We start from the raw sequence: 21,485 nt of genomic DNA, 5'->3' as shown, positions 1-21,485 counted from the left end.
CTTCTTCCTGTGTTATTAAGATTACTTGTGTCCTCCAGCACAAGATGTAGAAGTCACCATATCTAGCAGTCACCTGATAAATCTGTTGAAAATGATCAGTGAAGCATGCAGAGGGAATCTAAATTTTGTCCCATTTTTCTCAACACACCTTGCTGCCTGAAGCGAACTCCTTTCTACCCTCCTTATAATTAATCAACAGAAATACTTGTAACATTCAATTACAAATAAGTGCACAGAAGTAAAAGAATGTAGTCCATAATCTTCTCTAAAGGCTCCATCTAAACTAGAGCATTTTTAAAGATGTAACAGGAAATAAAATATAAATTTTCTTCCTTGCTTTTCCCTGCATGTAAAGTTTTGTTATATGAAATTACGAGAAAGTACAAAAATCATAATAGTAGGACTACAATATCCAGAGCTGGATTTTATGAACATCTTAAAATAATCTCCAAGCAAATAACCCTGAGAAAACGGGAGAAGGAAATCCATACTCACCTGAACGTGATCTATCCAATTCTCCTGAGTCATGGTTTTCTGTAAAGACAAAATCACTTCTGAGCCATCTTAGAAAAGGGAGAATGCTACACACAGCAAGCTGAAATTTAACACACCGTCTTACACACTGGCATCAACTGTGATTGAGGAATGCACTCTGGAGCACAGGGAAACCTCTGCTTCTCATATGTCACCAGCCAGGGCATGGCAGAAAAACACGTTACTCAGACAACTGTTACACTACAGCACATAAGACAAAAAAAAATTAAAAAATGCAATCAAAGTAGACAGGCAATGGCCAGCGCTTACCCAGCAGTAGCCCAAACTCTTCTTATTACCTGGAGCTGGGTTCTGGGCTCATTTGCCGAAATGCAGAAAACTAATCTCCTTAACAGCACAATGCAAAGTGCAGCAGCACTTCTGAATGCCTCAAAGCTCACAAGGTGCTCTTGCAATGACAGAGACGTTCTGAGCAAAGCTGAAACAGGCCATGGTATGGTGGAATGCATGGATCATTGCTGCTGCCGTCACCTCAGGTTTGCACTGTGTCCATAGGCTGTTCACCTCAACAGCTAGCCCCATGGAGAGCCATCCCCATAGGCTCCAGTAAAGAAAGTGATCTCAGGGATCTTCTGCAAGGCTGAGCCTTCAGAATATAAAAATATAAACTTTTCTCAACAGCCAAGTCACAAAAAATGCTCTGGAATCATGAGGTCTGGGAAAGGAAACTGATAAGTTAATATCCCCATTCCAATGCAGTTCAGAGCCAACCTTGGGGAGAAACTCAGGATGGGACCTACTCTCCACTCTGCCAAGAACACAGGCTGCATGAGACTGATCAGCCACCGAGGGCTGAGCCTCACCCCCACTTCTGGCAGAGGTAACAATGATTACTAGTGCCACTTTTATGGAAAGGTACAAAAGCAAACAGGAGTAAGAGCCTCAAAGAAAACATCTTTGAGATATACAAGCATGTAATTTAAATACTAGTGAGATAAAGGAGCCATTTAACCAGACCTCATACACAGCTGAGAATGGTAAACAGAGAACACCGAAGAGCTCTCAGAAGAAGGGACTGTGTCCAGAAACAGCTGCCAAATGTACCTTAATGGAAGTAACTGGCCAGCTTGGATACTTTAAATCAAGCAAATACTCCAAAACAAAGGAAATGGAAGGCCAGAGAGAGCAGAACACCAGAACAAGAATCCATTCTACTCTGCTAAATAAATACACCTGGATAAATGCTTTCTACTCTCGCACTGCGGATAACCAAGCTCTCTAGAATGATGTCATCCAACACTAAAGCTTTCAGATGCAGGATGTTGAAATGCTCAGTCCTCCCCAGGTCTTCTGTCAGTGGCTATGGAAGGCAGCGAAGACAGACCAGTCTTCACTGATGGATCAGGAGGTCCTGGAAGCGAAACTGGCTATGCCAGAATGGTGTCAACAGATCACCACCACTCAACCCCATCTCTGAGTTCAAAGTACTGGGGGATGGGGGATCAGAAAAAACACAGGCATCTGCCTTCTGTCAGAACATCAAACGCATCCTCTTCTGAACAAAAGAATGGACACTTCTGGGGAAGGTGTCTCATTTCCTGAAAACTGGCTCTCTGAAGACTGGATCAATAGTACTATAAGAACACCTGAAGAACCTTCTGACCTCTATCAAAACTGTTAAAAAGCCTCTTGTGTCTACAAGGAGAAAGTCTTCTACAAACTGCAGTTGAAACACCCCTCCAGTTTAGCAAATGCAGCTTGATAGTCCAAAATTCAAGAAATGGAATTGCTACAATATTCAGTCTCCTGTGCTCCTTGTCCTTCACAGTCCAGTCAGTCCAATTGTTGCCCTTCACAGTCACACCTGGATACAACAAGTGCAAGCTGTTTCTGTTTTTTCCAGAACAGGCAGAACAAACACTTAATCTCAGCTGGTAGTCTGTCTCCAGGCACAGGATAAAGATGAATGCCAGACCATGAAAAGAAGCACCAAAACTCCCTGTTAACAAGAGAAATGTGCTCCCCAACGCAGTGTGCTCAAGAGCACCCAAAGTGCAGTGACTTGGCTCAGCGCAGTCATGACAGGTGAGGAGAAACCATAGTCAACTAATTCTGCAGACAGTCAACCTCCAGGCTGCCTCCTAGAAACCTGCTCCTTGGAAATAATGGCATCATCTTATTTCTACAAGCCCTCAGTGCCAGGACAAACATCACTGCATTCAGAAAGAGAATCTGGAGGCTGAACAAAAGTAAAGTTAGTTCAAAGAGTCAAAGAGTAGTTCAGGGGCTGAGAGTACTACCATTTTGCTCAGCAGCAACAAGCCTGTTAGCTCAAAAAAGCTTCTGTGGCAGGTTTGGGCCATGCCTATCATCAGCCAGGCCACAAGTCCCACAGCAAAGTGCCTACAAAGAACCCAGCAATGCAGAATGCCTAGAATCTAGTGTTCTTAAAAAACCCCAAAACCAACAAACAACATACAAGCCTCCAGAAACAGCCTTTAGCCAGTATGCTCCTGCTTATTTGAGACAGCTGAAACTGAACATATGGAGAACATACCCTGACCTACCTACATGTGTCTCACAACACTGCTAAGGATGCAGAGGTGAACAAGCATCCAGCTCTGAGCAATCACGATACCCATCCATTAGAATATGAATGGACACACAAACTATTCACTCACAGAAAAAACAGGTCCAATGGCAAACCCAATGCATTTCTATACAATAATAATCACAACAAAAACTTGCTCATGTGCTACCAATACATTTCAATCATATCAACTATGTTATTCAAAATGCAAAATAAACAAAAAGCCTCATTCACACCCATGCCACACAATACAGAAACATACCTCAACAAATCTCTTGTAAAAGAGGTAATTCAGAGTTCTCAAGTGCCGCTGATTTATTACATTAGGGCAGACAGCTAAAAGAAGGAAAAAGACATTTAAGTATACAACATAGCTGAGCTTACTTGAAGTTTTACTGTCTAGACATTACATTTTTCCTTCCCTAATTTCAAACTCGGCATGTGGAAGGCAGGATGCTGTCACACTTGGAACAATGACGGACAGACACACACATTGTCAGCTTATCTAAACTATAAACTGTTATTTACACTTTCAACCACGATTAGCAATGCTAATTCTCGGTTCTGGTATCTCTGGTTCTACACCCTTGAATGATAAGATCCACTTGCTGGTTCCATATGCTTCACAGTGAATGACTTCACACGTTTAATTAGGTAGCATCCTCATACAGGCACCACCTCTAGTCTCGAGAGGCTGCATTGGTTTTGATTTAATTGGAACCTGTGCTGTTAATTCATTGAAGCAGTTTTGAACGTGTTACTCAGGATGTAAACTTGTGGCTAAAGTTTATCCGATAAAATATATATCCATGAAAGAGAATCCATATCCACACAAAGAGGGAGGTGACTATTGTTTTGCTGAGCTAGCAAGCAACAGTTGTTATTATTTTTATTACTGTCGTCTTCATTAGATATGCCTCATTACAACTGCAAAAAACAAGATCTTCACATAGCACTTTGTTTTGAAATCCACTGCAAAGAGAGATAAATGCAGAAGATAAAATACATTACCTAGGATTAGCATACGTATCTGTCAGTTCTTGCTAGATACTGGTATATGTATACAGGGAAAGATTTAACCAAAGCTTTCACTGGGGTTTCAGTGGCTAAAACCATCTCACCAGTAGCCAGAAGGAGCAGGACCAGCAACCAGAAATGGCAACAGAAAACAGTAAAGTGAAAATTCTCTGCAGCCTCCCTTGAATCAGTGTACGCCAGGAGAAATTAGTGTTACCGACTCAAAGGGCCTCAGAGTTTAGCCCATACATGGCACACCTGAGCGTTAAAAACTGAGAGAAGGAAGAAAGACCTCTGAATACCAGACCCTGGAATCAGAGGGATATGAATGGATGTACCACTGGTTACTTGCAGCTTCTCAAAGTCTCTTGAAGCATCGCTTCATAACTTGAACATTTCCATCTCAAATAGAAATGTTTAAAGCTGTTATTTTTAAGTTAATCTTCCACAGCGCGACAACATATCATTGCCCTCAAAGGTTCTGTGGAAATTACTGTAATTATCACACAGGATATTATCCCAATAAATATGGTGATCTTTCCTCCAGATATTATCCCAATATCTGTGGGAAAAGATCACTGGCTCATGGAAAGCAACACTCTTTAAGAAGATAAAATCAACATAAAAATCAATAATGTCACCACCTGACTTAAAGATTTCAAAGCACTTCAGAAAGAAACACAACATGACTGCTGTAGGTCATCAAGAAGATCCACTGAACATTTTTTTCCTTGAGCTTCTACAGGAAATATCCCAAGCACAAGACTTGACAGAACTGAGGGATTTTAAGTGCCCAGCTATCTGTGCGGAAAGTAGGACAGAGGAACACAGATGGACTGGAACAATTATTATTCTGATGGAGCAAAGAAACTGAGTTTGAATCTAGTTTTCTAATTTTATTACAATAAACAAAGGACTAATTGAAAATGCAGAGATGAAAGGTAACTTGGTAATAGAGACAATGAACTGAGGAGTTCAAGGCTTTAAGAAAAGGAAGAACAGCAAAATAAAAACAAAAAAATGAACTTCATTAAACTCAGAGAACTGGCACGTTAGATTTCATGTGAAAATAATTTATAAGGGGAAAAGGAGTTAAGAGGAGCTGGCAATGGAAAAATTGGAAGTAAGCGACTTAACTGCTAAATCAGAAGCTTTTATTGATCTCAATCACAAGAACAAAGTTAAAAGAATGTTGAAATGGGATCACACACATACAAAAGAAATGCACAAACATATTCAATCAGAAAGCCCAAAGTAAAATGTGAGATGCATCTACCAAAGGCCGTAAAGGCAAGAGAAGTTCCATATAGCTTTTTGGAGGAAAACAAACAACAAAAAAGTCAACAAAAATCTTAACGGCAAGGTTAGAGAACTGGCACAGGTTGTACAGGAGATAGTAAACTTTCCACCGTGGAGGTCTTTAAGAATAGGTTCCACATTCCATGTATATCAGAAATAACAGGAGGTCCTCTGGCTTTGGGGCAGGAGGGTGACATTTGCCTCTACAGTAAAGCCAGACCTCTTCCCTGTAGTTTCATGACTGTCTATACCTTGTATCTGCAGAAAGCAAAGCGCTTCAGAGTGGAGTAACTTACTCAAGGTCAAACACCTAGTCGAGTGAACAGGAGACTGAACTCAGGTGTCCTGAGCCAAACCCAAGGTCCTGCTGGTCAGAGCAAAGGACAACATCCTAAGCTTTTCAGAACACCAACCATCCTTCTCTTCAGTATTTGTACAATGCGGTTTGGGATCATGACTGCGTTGTGGAGCACTAGTGGAATACAAATGACATAATACAATGAAAACACCTCTTTGGGCATGTGTTAACTCTTAAGCTGGCAGTTGCACCACAACAGTGCCTCATCTGAACTACATTTCACATTTGGGACTGACTCAGAAGCAAAAAATCTAGTCTGCTCTCAGCTGTTTGCAGAGTCAATGGTGATTAGCAACACAGAGGAAGTAAAATTGAAATCTATTTGACACACAGGGTACGAAACCTGCAATACACACTTATTTCACTCATGTAACATCAGTAAGATGTGTCTACTGGGGACATGGTGCAATCTATTTTCAGGTGTGGTGCGTGGTTACCACTCCCAGGTGATATGCGATGCCTCCTGAGTTGGGATGTGGACCCAATCCTCCCTTTACATTGCCGTGAGAGCTTGACTTCCATTCACAATAAGCATCCTTCACCCTACCCTGGCAAAACAGAAGGTCCCAGACAAAGCATACTTTGTTTGGGGACAAAGTGAAGGAGCCTTTTTTTTTTTCTTAAATAAAATCAGCGTACCTGAAACATTAGAGGCTTTACCCTGGTATTGCTAAGGATTGCTGGGGAATCTGATGAGAAGCAAGCTGTGCATTAGCCTCTCATCGTATTATGAGATTAGTCCCTAAGTACGAATTAGTGGAGGGTAGGGCCAGACTCAAGAGAACCTCTTTTCTGTTGTAGCCTCAAAAATGCATTAGTGTCTCTCATAAAATGCTCTGTGCCAATATGCATCAATGGCCCTCGGAAAGGAAGGTGAAACAGCAGAAGCCCCAGACTACCCCCAAACTCCTGAGCTACCTGCTAGTTTTGCTGCCTGGAGGAGGAACAGAGAGCATAGTGCAAGGGTTTCGATCTACACATAAAGGAAAAAATACTCTGGTGTGGTCTTTAGGCACATGTCTAGATATGATGAATTCATGCTCAGAACCGCAAGGGTGGTGTCAACTTCCCCAATGAAAAGCTTGGAGCTGCTGGCCAGCTTGTCTGGGTCTAGAGCAGATCACATTCTACTGCCTGTACTTCAGTAGACAAAAAGTATAGCTGAGAAGGCAATGGCCCCAGAAAGGACTCTGACATGTTCAACCTCCTTCTCCTTCAGCACTTTGAGTCTGTAGCCACTGCAATCTCAGGAATGGATGGTTCCTGTCTTCCGATGTCTAAGCTTAAGGGTTCTTCTCAGTCACACTGCTATGAGAGATGCGCTCCTATTTAACACGAGCTAAAAAACTCTGAAGGAAAATCACCATGGAAGCAGGGGAAAACGACCCCTGTAAAGCAAATGTAAAGGAAAGGAATAACCTTCTGCTCTGTTTTAAGGACAAAAAGGTAAAAACATTTGGAATTTCCTCCTTTCAAAGGCATTCCTGTAGAGTTGCAACAGCCGTTCCTGTCTCTCTAACAAAGCATCTTTTGAAAATGCCTAGTGTAGCCTCCCAGGAGTCCCTGGCGGAGCTCTCCCTGGTGACTGCCCTGCGATGTGCCCGCAGCTCCCAAGCCCCGATGCAGCCAGGGGACAGCGGGGACCTCCCGGAGCCGCTGCCCAGCCCAGCGCGCTGACAGCCCGCGGCTGCCCTCTGCTGGCCAGCGCCGCCCGCCCGCTGCCGGTCTGTCTCGGTAAGAAGGAAGATTCACCCCAAACTGAGAATTCACGGTTAAACCAAAAGGATAACCTGGTGGCCAAATGAAGAGCAAGATTTCTCTTTGTTTATGTAAAAAAAACTTTTTAAAGATGATGATAAAAACGTGTTCAAAGCATTCAAAACTTAAGGCGCTCCATTAATTTATGACACTGCTACAGGACAATGACAACTGTTCACTGGGCGTTCAATTACCGTCTCTTTTCTGTCACCACCACCATTATCTGCTTTATTGTCATACAGGCACTAAGGTCCAATATACGAGGACCAAGCGGTATCATTTTGGCTTCATACCCAATGAATTTCCAATTAAAAACGCCACTGAACTCTGTGGCATACCGGCTGCACAAGACCAACAGAAAATAGACTCGACCCCTTCAAACCTAGGTAGGGTAGGGGCTGTCCCCTCATCTCCGAGAACTGCTGCCTGAGATTTGCATATTTGTAAATCTAAGTCCATCTCACAGGGTCTTCAAAGAGTATTAAGTAATTAGCCTGCAAAAGCTACAAGATTGTTAAACCAGAGCATACTGACCCACGTGTGGGGAAAGACTATAAAACTCAGTTTCCTCAATCACACGCCATTTCTGCCTAACTTCTTTCTCCCCTAATAAAGCTAATTAAATGGAATCCACAGACAGTTTATTGGGACACTTTTGGGACTCGACAGAAAGTCTTCCGCTTACCATGCACAGGAACATTTTGTGTGTTAACAAGAATACTGGAACAGAGCTCAGAAAAATAAGAAGGGGACTAATCTAAGATGATGGCTTTTTTTTTTTCCCTCCTGAGGTTCCAGATTTTTTTTATATTGGGCCACCTCCTATCTGGCTCTGAAATTTAAGACTGGCAGTTCCAAGGAGTGTTTCAGATCTTAATGGCTGATCAACACCTAAGTTTTGCTTAGCAGTCAGTGCAATTTACTGTGAGCGGGTAAGAGTGAGCTTGGGTAGTGAAATATGAAAGTAGATTTGGAACTGCAAGAACTGAGTCACATACAAGTTTGCCTTCTCATACCAAGAAACCCTGTCCTCCTCCAGCCTTTCTCACCAAAAGCCACTTCCCTCTTCTGCTGCTGCTCTCAGCGAGTAGGAGTCACGACTGAAGAGGAGACAAAGCAGCAGCAGACTGCGGCAGCAAGCAAGCTCACAATCAGGTTAGGTAACAAGAAGCGTGAGGTTTACCTCACCGCTAGCTTTCAGTCGAGCTGCTCAGAACAAGAGAAACGTGGAGGGTTTTAATCTGTACATTTTACCTGGCCTGCTTCCTTTCTGTATGCTCTTTCCTCACAGTCAGATTTACTTTCACTGAAGAACAGAGAAAGAACACCCAGAAATTCAGAGGAAGGGAGGGAAGAGATGTGGGAAGAAAAGGAAAGCCATGTTATTCCAGCTGCCACCATTTCCCAATTCAGTTCAAGCAGGTCAGCACCAAGGCAGAAATTCCTCTGTAGGCATTCATCCCCTTCCAAAGCATTGCAAAGGGGACCAAGATGGCCACTGTTCAGCAGAGTGTGAAGTCCTGCTCTGAATCACATGTGATATTACGTAAAAAATAAATATCTGCTTTCATGTATGGGACTATGAAAGTCATCCAACACTGGTTTTAGCTGCCCCAAATCTGACACCTTGCCTAAACCAGTAGCCAACAATCCCTCTCACATCAACAGAGGTGGACAGCCCTCTCTAGCAAGTGACTTATCCTGCACTGTAGACACTGCGGTTTGCATGGGATAAATCACTCTCTGGAAGCACAGGCAGGAACAGGATCTGTATGTACCTCAAGGAACCTCCTCACTAGTGAATGTGTTGTGCAGGACCAGAAAGATTTGGCCATTATTACTGGCAGCTACAGTATCAGCAGGATACCATCACCAGGCTGAGACACATTCCACAGCGAGCACCTGAAATCAATAGCTACATGCTCCTCTCCTAGATTTTTTTTTTATTTATTCCTCAGGATTTTGCATGTGAACAGTTACATTATTTCACTTCTAAGTTAATATCATAGCCTTCCTGGATCTTTCATAAGGAAAGGGGAACAACTCAATTCTCTTTACAGATCATAAAAGACAATACAGCCTACTGAATGACCAACCTTGTAAAGGAGGAAAAAATAATGAAGACTAGTGAACTCCTGGGAAGGTTTTAGATTTTAAATAAATCACCCCCATACGTCTCAGCTTTCACGCCAATGTGCTAAGTTGAATTATATTTACTTATCCTCCAATGAGGGTTTGTAAGGATTATCTTATTAACTTTTGAACACCAGTCTGAAGATGTGAAGATTAATATGCAATATAGTGTTGCTGCCAGGTGTAATAAGCCCACAATTTGTGGTTAGAAAACACTTTTCAGTCCAAGAAAAGAGAATTGCGTATCTTGGGCTGATGATGGAAAGCTTTGCAGGGTGAGCTGTGCAGGATGGAAAGCTTATGGTGCACCTAAAGGTCTCTGACACAAGGTCCCAAAGAGAAGAAAAAACAACGAACAACCCCACTAACAACCAAAGCAAAACAAAGTAGATTTTGCTAGATAACTGGTAGTGAAGCAGATCTATTCAGTGATGTAAAATGTGTTAGTTCTCTCAGAAGGCTGCAAGAGCCTTAAAATTCCCTACCACCAACCCTAGTTTATGCAAAGAATACAAAGGACTGTGAGGTTCTTGCTTCCCAAGAGTTATCTCTTCCCAGCTGACAGACCCATAACTCAAGAAAACAGATCCCCAGATGAATAATGACTTGCCTCTTATGCGAGTGGAATGGAGTCATAACTCAAAGCTGATCATCACGTGTTTATGCAGAGCCATACTGAGGTCAAAATTTATTTCATATCATGGTAGAAGCAGTCTATTAGTCACAAGCACTTCATTTTTCGACAGCACAAAGTGATAATTCCCATAACTTATCAGCTTTGTTTTTCAATATCATTAATTAAACCCTGAAACTCCCCACGATAAATTACAGCACAGATTCCTTGCTGAACATGGAAGAAAACAAATTGACTTCACCTGTTCTTTTGTATCTCTGAGGTAACTCCACAATGTGTTGCACTATCACATACCTGGATCGACGTTAAATCGGTCTAGGAGCCTGAAGACCAGCTTGCTTAGCATTTTGCGGTTAAATTTATCTGGTTTGTACCTGGACAGGCCTTGATATTGCCTGTAAGCAAATAAACAAAATCAGAAAGAAACATCTGTGGAATCGCCTAAAGTATGTTTCGCAAATAATTGATATTTAACAGTAGGGTTTGCTAGGTGTTGGTAAGAACAGTGCCCTACCTTTCCCAAGTTACAGCAAAAAGCCAACAACACAACCACACAAATTTCCCAGTCAATGACTGAAGCAAGACCAGAGGTTTATTTTACAGAAAGAGAGAGCAAGCAACTCCCTCTTGTATTTTTTCTGATCTAAGACTGCAACTATTGCATCTACACTGTGAGTCTGACTCTACTGTTGGCTTTCTGACTGACAGGAGCTATTCTAGTGAGAGGCAATTTATAAACTAAAACACACATGACTATTTCACGAGCGCATGAAGGTTAATTGTTTTTCTGCCACTTCATCACAGTATTATCTTCCTGCAAAACCTGTACAACCGATACTGAAACTCACCCTTGTCTGCAGCAAAGCAGAAGAGTCTGATTGCTACAGCCTCCTGGAGGAAGCTCTGATATTGCTATATTGCTAAGATCTACCGCACAGGTTTCATTTTGCACTCTTCTCTCCTGGCAGGAACCAAGCATCTGTCAATAGGAGTGATACCTCTGCCTTACAGGCTGAGACGTTTGAGAAGACTCTGGCACAGACACCAGAATTTCCCCTTTCTCAGCTGAAAAGTACATATATTGGACTCCATTATACTGAGAAACGATCTTAGAAAGACAACCAGAGAACATACTGTCCTCTGACAGCAAGTTGGCCTCAGCTGTTTAGAAAGTCAACAAGCACTTCTACCTTGTGATGTCTCTGATATTAAAACCAGGTTCACACCACGTGTCCAGGATCTGCAAGAGCTTGCTCTGGAGCTCAGGATATTCTCCCACATAATCTTCCACCAAGTTAGTTTTATCTTGGAGCAATAGAGGTGTACACATCTAGGAGAAGAAATTATATTTAAAACACTGCCCTGTCTTTTGCTCACCTTGTTTTGCAGACTGAGTGCTGCAGCATGCAGAAGGCACAGAAGAGGTCCACGACACCGCAGACTGAAACCTGGCAGAGAGCTGTCCCGTTCCCTGCTGCTCAGACATGCCAAGCACATCACAAATCCCCTGTTTAATCAACCAGTTCTGCCTAAAAGACCGATGTGACATTTTCTACACAAATATTAGCATAGCTTCGAAATTGCAAAAGCACTGATGTCCATCAGAGTGATAACCATTTGTCAAGAACATAGCTAGAATTTTTTGTAACAGTGGCTGCAGCTAGGAAAAGAGTCCAGCAAGCTGTAATGCACTCTAACAAAATGCACCCTGTCACTTCCCTAGATGTAAAGGTACATCAGCAATGCAACAGTTACTTCTTGGGAACAAAGTAAAGCCTCAAGTGAAAGGCAGCACAACTTAGAGAGCCTTGATGGATCTCCTGCCTAACAAAAGGTGGATCTGATGACAGAGAAGCTTGCAGAGGAAATGACTCACCTTCTCCACATCTTGATCTGGCTGTAATTTTAGCTTAATACTCAGTGTAGCTGCCTAGAAAATACAAAAAAAGTTGGGTATTTAGGAGAAGAACAACACAGTGGATAAATGGGCATTATTCCAAAGTGAAGTATATATACTATTATACAATTTTTTAATGTGTTAATTATTTCTGTTCAATTTTCAAGTACAAATCATATAAACATTTGGCCACGCACATTCTATTTAGAAATGTACGCGAACACTCCTGGCAGAGTTGCATATTCCAAGCAGCAGCATACCCCGGAGCAAAAGTTAAAAATCAAGTTGTCTGGCAGAAAGAGAATGATACAGTAAAGTGCTTGGAGTAAATCAGCTAAGATGGATATTTTCTATCGATGTAATTGTTTAAAACACTTGATCCACCACACTTTTCTGAGTTAACTTTATCCATCTTGCTGCGCCTCTTAAATTCTGTAAAATGGTTGCATTTTGTGAAGAGGTCTTAGTTTTAGAATTTCTGCATAGCTCCACACCCCTGAAAGTGCTAAGGTTCACCACAATCAGAGAAATGGTAAGAACGGTGTTTTTACTTTTTGTGGTATGTACAAATCTTTGATAAGCCAAGACCTGCCACATTCACAAATTAACTCCAAATCAGTATCTTCTACAGATGAGGAAACTCCGCTATGGCGAACGGCAATAACTCAGACTGCGAGAAGAACTGGTTCAGCCACTGTCTATCCTGTCCCAGCTTGGTGATTACAGAAATATATTAAGATCTAACTGTGCATTGCTTGGGAGGCGTATAAATTAATTAGGATTTTAAGCTCTTAATAGTGTCTAATTTCTCTAGCGTGCGAGAATACTTGGATCTCAAATACAAAATAAGCGTATAATGGCTTGCTTTAATATAGCACATTGTTCCATTAAACAGAGTAATAAGAGCAAGGAGCCTTCTGGCACCTTTATGTGTTAGTACTGACATAATTATGAACTAGGTAACAAGGATGTTTTACACGAAGTGTCCCTCTAATTACTTTGCAAAGTTAGGCTGTATTTTCCGAAAGGGTTGTAAACAGCATTTCAAAACATGACATCTCTGACCCTACTGCAGCATGCATGTAATGCTAAGCAACAACAGGCCAGAGTACGTAATCAGCTGTGTTCACAAATGCCTATTTATTCAGATGAGGATAAAAACAGTGCATTAGGGCTTAGAGGAAAAGCTCTTACGCTGAACAGGTTTCTCTGCTCTCTGTGACTGATTTTGTTTTGAGAGAAAGATCAGGAAAATGACAGATTTGTTTGTCAAAGTAGTTACACTTTAGAACTATGTTATTTGTTAGAATATGTAAACAAACATAATACAGTAAAAAATGGGCACTCCGCCTAAGCAAATGCAAACCTCATCATTACACTTCACCTGCATGAAACCTTTACAGAAAAATGTAACTAGAAAAATAACCTAAGTGGGGGCAGAGGCACACCTTGAAACATAATTTCTGTGATCTCTCCCAGCATTCAAATGACACCCGAACCTAACTCATCACTGGAAGCACATGTTCTGCAGACTCAGCCAAGCAACACAGGTTAAACTTAACAGTTTATCCAAGCACTTCTTGCAGCAGAAGCCATGGAGAACATTACCTTTGAGGAAACTCATGCGCGTATTTCATCCACTGCATTGAAGACTGAGTGCACAAAAGCAGACGACCATCACACATCATGTAATTTTAATGGTACAGTCTTATTGTCCAGAGAAAATAGAGGTACCTAGATATCATTGGGGAAACCTTTTTTTTTTTTTTTTCTTCCCCCACCCATTTGTTTTTATTTGGGTTGGGGTGGGAGGCAGGGAGGGGGGAGGGAGTGCATTTGTTTTTTTAACACAAACACTGGGACACTGACAGTCCGGGCTTCATCCCAGAAAGAGAAATTAACAGCAGAGCTTTAAATGACAAAAGCAGATGCTAACATTAATGCAGTGACTGTATGCTACAAACAAAATACTGAATATAAAGGCACATCATCATTTCTCAACCCAGCTAAATCTTCAACCAAACCTCTCTCCTACTCCAGACCTTCTAACTGTTCCACCTATTTAGAGGCTAATATTCTACTCTGCTCCACAAGCATAAAGTACCTGTTCTCTCAAATTATCAGATTAACTTCACAAAACTCAAGCTGAGTAATTATTCTCAACTCGCATACAAGTTAAAGATTGCTACCTCTGTTTTGGACCTGAAAAAGTTTTGGGTTTCCAAAGCTTTGGCAGCTGCTTTTATTTTCCTCCCAGCCATGTCAGTTTGCTGAATTAAAAAAAAAAAACACAACAAAATCTCCAAACAAAACCAAAAAACCTTCCAATTCTCAGAACCTTGTTTCAGCATTTGATCTCATCGGTACTTTTTATTAAACAAGTAATCCGTTAGTTTTAACATGCAAGCACACAATGGTTTCCCTAATAGCTTTTTAATGTTCACACGCATGTTCACATTAACCTAATTGCAGAACTGTTATCTAAATGGCATAGTTTTATCTCCATCTCTGTTAACTGTACCTATGGGTGACTTAATCAGATGAACATGCGCTGTGTCAGGTTAGTTCTCCTCTTTCACTGGATGTGTATTCTGCTCTGTATGAAAGGGTGCAGAGCAACAAATATCCATTTAGTCAAAGTGTGAGAGACACCGTCTTCCAAGCCCACCTGTGGCAGACCCAGCTCACACCACCTCTGCTGCAGGTCAAGGAACTTCAAGCAAATCTCACAAGCTGGTCATCAACGTCATTTTAACATCACCCAGTGAAAGCAGGTGACAGAGCAAAGAAATTGTGCTGCTGGCAGAAGCTTCCAGCAGCGGGGAACATGGGCAGCAGCAGGGCATCAGCTTCGTCCATGTGCCAGGCTGAACGGGGAAGGAGACGCATGACCTGGGCCCTAGGAACAAACACCAGCCTGGATTGCAGGGTGTAGTTACATGGGCTGGCGGCTGCCTTAGTGAGGACAACCGAGATAAAATCTGTGTGTTTACAATAGGAATAATAAGAGAAAAGATATGAGTAACTGTAATAAAGATGAAAGTGTTTGGCAGCTGTGTCTGTGGTCTCAACTTCGAGCTATTTTAAGATTTTGTTTTGTTATTATCATGTTTTGAATTGTTTCACTCCACAAACAAGTTTTGTGTAAAATGACCCTATTTTTAACAGTCTGTTTATAGATGATAAAATCTCTAGAAAAGCAACACCTCATTTGCAGACTCATTTTGTAGTTAGAAAACAAACACTTTAATTAGGCAGACACTTTGCTAAATCTGAAATGGTGAGAATCCCCCTCCCCACCCAAGAAACTCACATTTCCCCATATGCAGTGTTGCACTCTCCAAGCTGTGCTGGAAGACCAGCCAGGGTAGCTGGAAGCTAGCAATCGTGTTAATCCGACTGCAGATCTCTGTTCAGATGATCAGGCATGGCAACAAAAATCCTAAGCGGTACATACCTCCCCGGCTTCACTGGCTGATCAATGAGAGCAAAAAACCTAGCTACGATGCAGGAACGTGGAAATGCCGTGGTGAACGCCAAGATATTGCCAGCTTAGCAGGGTCTACCTACCCTCTATCAAACTGTCGAGAACATGTACAGTCTTGACTGGCGATGCAAGTAGCCTTTTCACAAAAATACATTTCATAGAGAGTTTCTAGCATGTAATCTAATAACAGCAAAGAATTAGCATTATTGCAACACATAAAAGTGTTAAATCTGTACTAAACCCCTCCTGCCCCAGATCATAACAGAAATACGGGAAAGGCTGGTCCCTTTCTTGCCTTGCATCCCTCAAGCATATATGGGGCAGGTACCCGATAAAGCCACTGCTCAGTACAGGAGAAAAGGTGATGACCCACTGCCTGATTCAAATCCTACCAAAGCTTGTGAGTCTTCTAATCATCCCTGGGGAACTTTAGGTCATTCTTTGATTTAATTACAGTGAAAGCAAAAATCTTATTTGGACATTTTGTAGTAGTCTTATTTCCCAAGGGCAAACACCCAAAAATATAGCAAAGGAGGATTGGATGAGGATGGGGAAGAACTCAAAGCTGGGCAATACTACATTAAATTATATCTAAAATGCATGTAGGTGCATTGACCATAGGATGGGGGAAGTTACCCAAACCTGACGTGTTCAGGCCAAGCCATGATCACCACTCTTCTAACCATGCGATTGTGAAAACAAGAGTATGGGAAAATGGGGAGTGTTTTGAAGCGAACACACAAGCCCAGAGCACCCTGTACCGATACCTGATCCTCTCTACTTGTTTTAAATGCAACCGGCTCTGTCTCATCTAAAAATGACTATTCTTTCCATATGCAGTATGAAGTGCAGGAAGCCACATAAGATCTTATCTGCAAGGGCATGTGCACTTGGGTGGTGTCTACACTGACGATTTAGGCAATTTTCCCACGGTGGGGGTAGCATCAGAGGAACAACCTTTTTCTATAGCACTGCTTGGAGTGATGATGCAGGACCGACACAAACAGTTTCTGATGACTCCTACATTACTTAGCTCTGCTGCAAGCAAGTTGGGACAACACAACCTGTGTCTGACTTAGTGTAGCATTTCTGAACCAACGGTGAAGGAATTTCTGAAAACCTATAGAACAGACCAAACAACAGAATGAGATTTTGCAGAGGAGGATCCAATGTCAACTCTTAAGAAAATCACAGTGATCAAAGCCTGGATACATAATAATGGTAGAAATAACTGAGTAAAAGGCACACCATGTATTAATCATTGGGAACATCTGTTTGTATTTTGGAATCACTCATTTCAAACCTGTGGCTAATCAACTTTACTCAAACTCTTAGAGTGCATCACTGCATATTATGTGACATCAGGTTAGCTGATGTATGTTGTACCTCCTGCTTACAGAGCATACAATATACACAGCTGTGTTCAGGAAGATCTTTAGAAATGAGAAAACATGAGATTTCCTGGGTCTGCTTTCAAGAAAGCATCCACATATTTTATAAGGAGTAAGACTGTCAAAATGAAGTAGTGACAGGCTACTCATATCTAAAGAATCTGAGGTAGAGGGAGAGGAGTTAACGTCAAGGCTGGAATATCCATGTGTACAGGTGAAGGGAAGAGGGAACGGAAACAAACGCTTCCATGATTTGTCTTCCTCAGGTACTCAAAGCAGCTTTATTTAACTGGTTTATGCCTCCTCACAAAGGAGTGATCCTCCAGAGCACTGCCCAGGTTTCCTGCGCACAGAAGTCACCCACCTTCACCAGATCCCCCAGATCCAGACTCTCTGTATGGCTAGATCTGCTGTACATTTGCACCTCTTCTCCAAGAGCCTGCCTGCTTGATGAGAGCCCAGAAATGCTGGTAGTAGGAGCAGAATACTATCATCTGAATTATTATTTCCCAGCAACACTCAAGGTCCTTCCCAACCACTTCACCAGACAGCCACAGAGGTGGCTGAAGAAGACACGGTGTTTGGGAGCAGGCAGCAGTGGTCCATGGCCCACAGGTTGGCAACCTCTGTTCTGGAGTGGCATGAATCTAGCAGGCAACATGCCATTAAAGTTATCCTTTAGCACTAGATCAAGTTAATAAGAAAAAGGTCTCAAGACTGACATCGTCCTCACATGAGAGTTTTCCTTGTTTCTCTTATCAATTAGTATTTTTAATTTAAAAGAAGCAAGGAAATGCAAATGCACACACTTTAAGGCATAGTAAGAGCTGAACAAGCCTTTGTAATTGACGTGGCGAATGGGAGAAAGAAGCAGTACCAGAGATATTTTCACTGTCCTGAGAACAGCTCAAAAAAGTCAGAGTGAAGAAATCCAAAATCTGAATGCCCATTAATGGGCTCAATCAATCTTAACACTGACCTGTATTGACAGATTTGCAAAAATACACCATGTGTACTCAAGCACCATGTATGAAGTAGGAGTACAAACAGTAACACCCTTGAATCAGTGTTCAAAACATCATTACACTGAAAATTGAAGGTCATGCTGCTCATTGAATGCACACATTTTTACACCTTAGCATATCTGTATACCTTTAAGTTTTTAGTCAACCACCCTTTCTACCAAATTAGCAAATAAATTCTGTACTACTAATGTCAATTCAACTTTGAATTCTGTGTCTACAGAGCTTTTTCTCTGGGTACTCCAAGTTGTTTTAGGACAAATTTTAACAACTGAATTTTAAAAGATAATCCACATTATCTTAATTGAAAGATCAAACATTAACTTAACATACAGAATCAACCTTCATTTATTTGTAGAAATTAATGGATGAAACTACAGCAGTAGAAAAATATACTTAGGTTTTGAAAACAGAGAACTCTGGATGGACAACAACCAAAAAAACTGTTTAAAAAGTAAATACTCCCTGTCCCACCAACAGCTTAGTCCAATATTCTTGTTTAAGAACCAAACCGATGAAGGGGAGAAAAATGCTGCTTGTCACTGATACGGAGAAGTTGGAGTGGGAGGTCTCTCAGGCCCAAGAATATTTCTGGTTGTCAGAGGCTAAAAAGATTATTTATTGTTTCCTTCCTAAACCCAGCTCCACTGCCACCTGTTCAGAATTTACTATAAAGCTGTTAAACAAGACAAGAACTTTGATGCTGACTGTGAAAACAAGTTTCACTGTATCTGACCCAAGCAACACTCACTACTGATCCAGAAGCAAAGGAATTTGATTTTTTTCTTTAAGCACAGCTATCTTTTTACCTTTATAAGCTGTTTAAAAAAATGTAAATAAAATAACTCAGTGGACAATAGAGGGCATTCATCCCACAGAAAGACAGCCGCCACCCTTAGACATGAAATATCGCAGCACATTAAGTCATGAGACCCCGCTAATCAAAGCTGACAGGGCCCTGAATGTGATTTCTGCTGAGACTTAGCGATATCATGGGGCACTGAAGCATGCACAGCCTGCCAGACTGCCCCTGTTCATGTGACAATGGCTTTTATTCCCGAAAGGGGCCTGCGAGTGACAAGAGTCCCCTTTGTCTTTAGGCTCCCGCATTCGCAGTGCAAGAGAGGTTCATTCAAGCAGCCCCAGACACTCTTTGAAAGGCTGAAGTGTAACATAAGATGACCATGAAACACTAGCTTGCCTTCTGCCTACCCCTCATTCTTCTCAAGCACAGCCTGGCCTATTCAGGGCCTCTCACAGACTCGCTCGCACTGCATTACCCCCGGTCTGCTGAATCCCGCCATTGTCCCGGCCCCACCGGCCGCCATCGCCCTTCCCACAGCGCTGCCCCCCCGGCCACCCCGCCAGGCTCCAGCACGGCCCGGGGCAGCCCAGCTCCAGGCCGGCGCTGAGCCATGGCCCGTGGCCTTGGAGGGCTTCTGCGGAAGGGACAAAGTGGCCACATTTCACCTGAAATGACAACGTTAAACCCTTCTGCCTCTGCCTACCATGGGTGCCGTGAATAGCACGCCCAGAGGTGGCAAGCGCAGCTCCAGGGCGCCCTGCGAGGCCCTGTGCCGCCACACTCCGTCGGCAGCTGCCAGTGCCCTTCACAAAAGAATGGAGAAAACCCCCAAATGCCTCCAAAACCCACTTACACCTCCCTGCTTTTTCCTTTGACTCACCGCATCAGCTCGCCCTTCTGCATGACGGGAGCACCAGTGCCATTCACTGGCCATGCTCCCTCGCAGGTGCCTTCTCACCACAGCTACTGCTTTTTATGCTAAATCAGAAGCAAATTAGCTCCACCTGCACCATCTTCCACTGAACACACCACACCTGTGCACAGCACACGGTGGGGTCCTGCCGCTGCCAGCCACAACCCGCCTCAGCTTTTGACCAGCTCTGCTAAAACAAGGTGCACCGGGAGGGCCCGATGGGCTTCAGAAATCTGAGATCTCGGGGATCTCATCTTCTGACTAGATCTTCTCCAAAAGCCCTGTGAGGGAAAGGAGCCTGAACCCATGGGGACCCCCACGGTTCATGCAACGCAGTAGGAAATGCATCAGAGCATGCAAAGGGAACAGTGCACTCTAGAACGAATGCCTGGTGTCTGACTGTATATACAGCAAGAAAATAAGCAATCACAGCAAGGATTTATAAGGGTTTCAGCCCTTTCAGGTGAGAGACAGAAGAGCCCGAAATCTCACACGTGAATCTGCGGTACTGAGCCATCTGAAAGACGGCGAGGAGCAGGACAGACACACCACAGCCCACCACAAGTGCTCAGAGCCCTAGTTCCACGTTTTTGGTGTTAGTTGCTGTGATCTTAGGTATGATCAGTCCCCAAGGGCAGTAAAAGACTTCCTGTTATTCTTGAAGATAATTCTATTCATCCTTCTGGCAACAAAACAAAACTAGAAGAAAGTTATGGCTGAGGGTGAGCAACAGTTGAGGTTTCCTGTTCTTCACATGGGGAATGACTAGTAAATGAGCTTTTCTGTGGAAAAAAGAACAGAAAAACAATTCCAGAAAAAAAAAAATAATCAGAGCTTTCCAACACCAGATCTAGAAAGAACTGCATTTCTAATGAAAACAAAAAATAACTTCGGAGCCATGAACTTAAAACAACAAATCACACTTGAATATATTCAAATACTATGTTCCTGTTAGGATTTTCAAACATGTTCAAAACCTTATTGAGCAAAAGAGTAACTTTCAAGCAGCTACCTGTGAACTTCTAATCAAATATAAAATATCTTTGTTTCAGTATTCAAAATGAACAAGAATGGAGTTCCACGATGTCACTTGGGAATTTGGCCTTACTGAAGAATGGGATTTTAAAAATGCTATTTGATTTTTTTCATTTGTTAAACAAGATCAAGCTGTTCTACACCATCAAAGTGAACCATCCTCCTCTGAGAAAAACAAACCTATGTCTTTTGCCTTTTAAAGAAGGAAAAACAAAATAAAAAGCATTAACAGTATTGTAGTTTGCTCATGAGAACACTTGCAAGGCTACCAAGACATCATGGTGATGCCAGACATGCTGCAAGTACTCTAAACCACAGAGTAAAAGATTATCAAATTCTGGGTTTGGTGAACTCCTGCCAGTGTCAGCCACTCAGACTCAAATACACGAGTAGTAACACATTTTGAACATAAGCCTCAATGGTAAAGAGGCTTTGAAACTCCTCAAACTGAGAACCCTTTGGTTAGGGTAATCACATGGGAACAGAGAGATTTTCCAACCCCTCCTCGCTGCAGGCAGATGGGAGATAGCACAGCAGGTCTATGACCAACTACTAAAATCCCTTCTTTTCTTGCCAAGGACAAGGAAAACAAAAAAGAACACAACCGTCCCCTTAAATTCTCCAAATTAAACCCTATTAACCTATTACTTT

The 21,485-nt window shown here is 42.3% G+C and overlaps 1 protein-coding gene across 4 annotated transcripts in view; it reads right to left on the bottom strand.

The window, feature by feature from the left end:
• Window positions 1-21,485, bottom strand: part of EXD3 (exonuclease 3'-5' domain containing 3) — a 290,758-nt gene that overhangs the window by 169,290 nt on the left and 99,983 nt on the right. For all 4 annotated transcript variants that reach the window (XM_040606942.1, XM_040606943.1, XM_040606939.1 and 1 more), the window contains exons 7-11: window positions 12,161-12,214; window positions 11,475-11,614; window positions 10,579-10,679; window positions 3,348-3,421; window positions 496-534 (exon numbers count right to left, since the gene is read on the bottom strand). In XM_040606942.1, the coding sequence (XP_040462876.1) occupies window positions 496-534; window positions 3,348-3,421; window positions 10,579-10,679; window positions 11,475-11,614; window positions 12,161-12,214 (408 nt within the window). The remainder of the gene's footprint in view (window positions 1-495; window positions 535-3,347; window positions 3,422-10,578; window positions 10,680-11,474; window positions 11,615-12,160; window positions 12,215-21,485) is intronic.

The sequence above is a fragment of the Falco naumanni genome, chromosome 9, assembly GCF_017639655.2.
Source record: "Falco naumanni isolate bFalNau1 chromosome 9, bFalNau1.pat, whole genome shotgun sequence".
In the NCBI taxonomy this organism is placed as follows: Eukaryota; Metazoa; Chordata; class Aves; order Falconiformes; family Falconidae; genus Falco; species Falco naumanni.
This window is presented reverse-complemented; position numbering and strand designations above follow the sequence as displayed.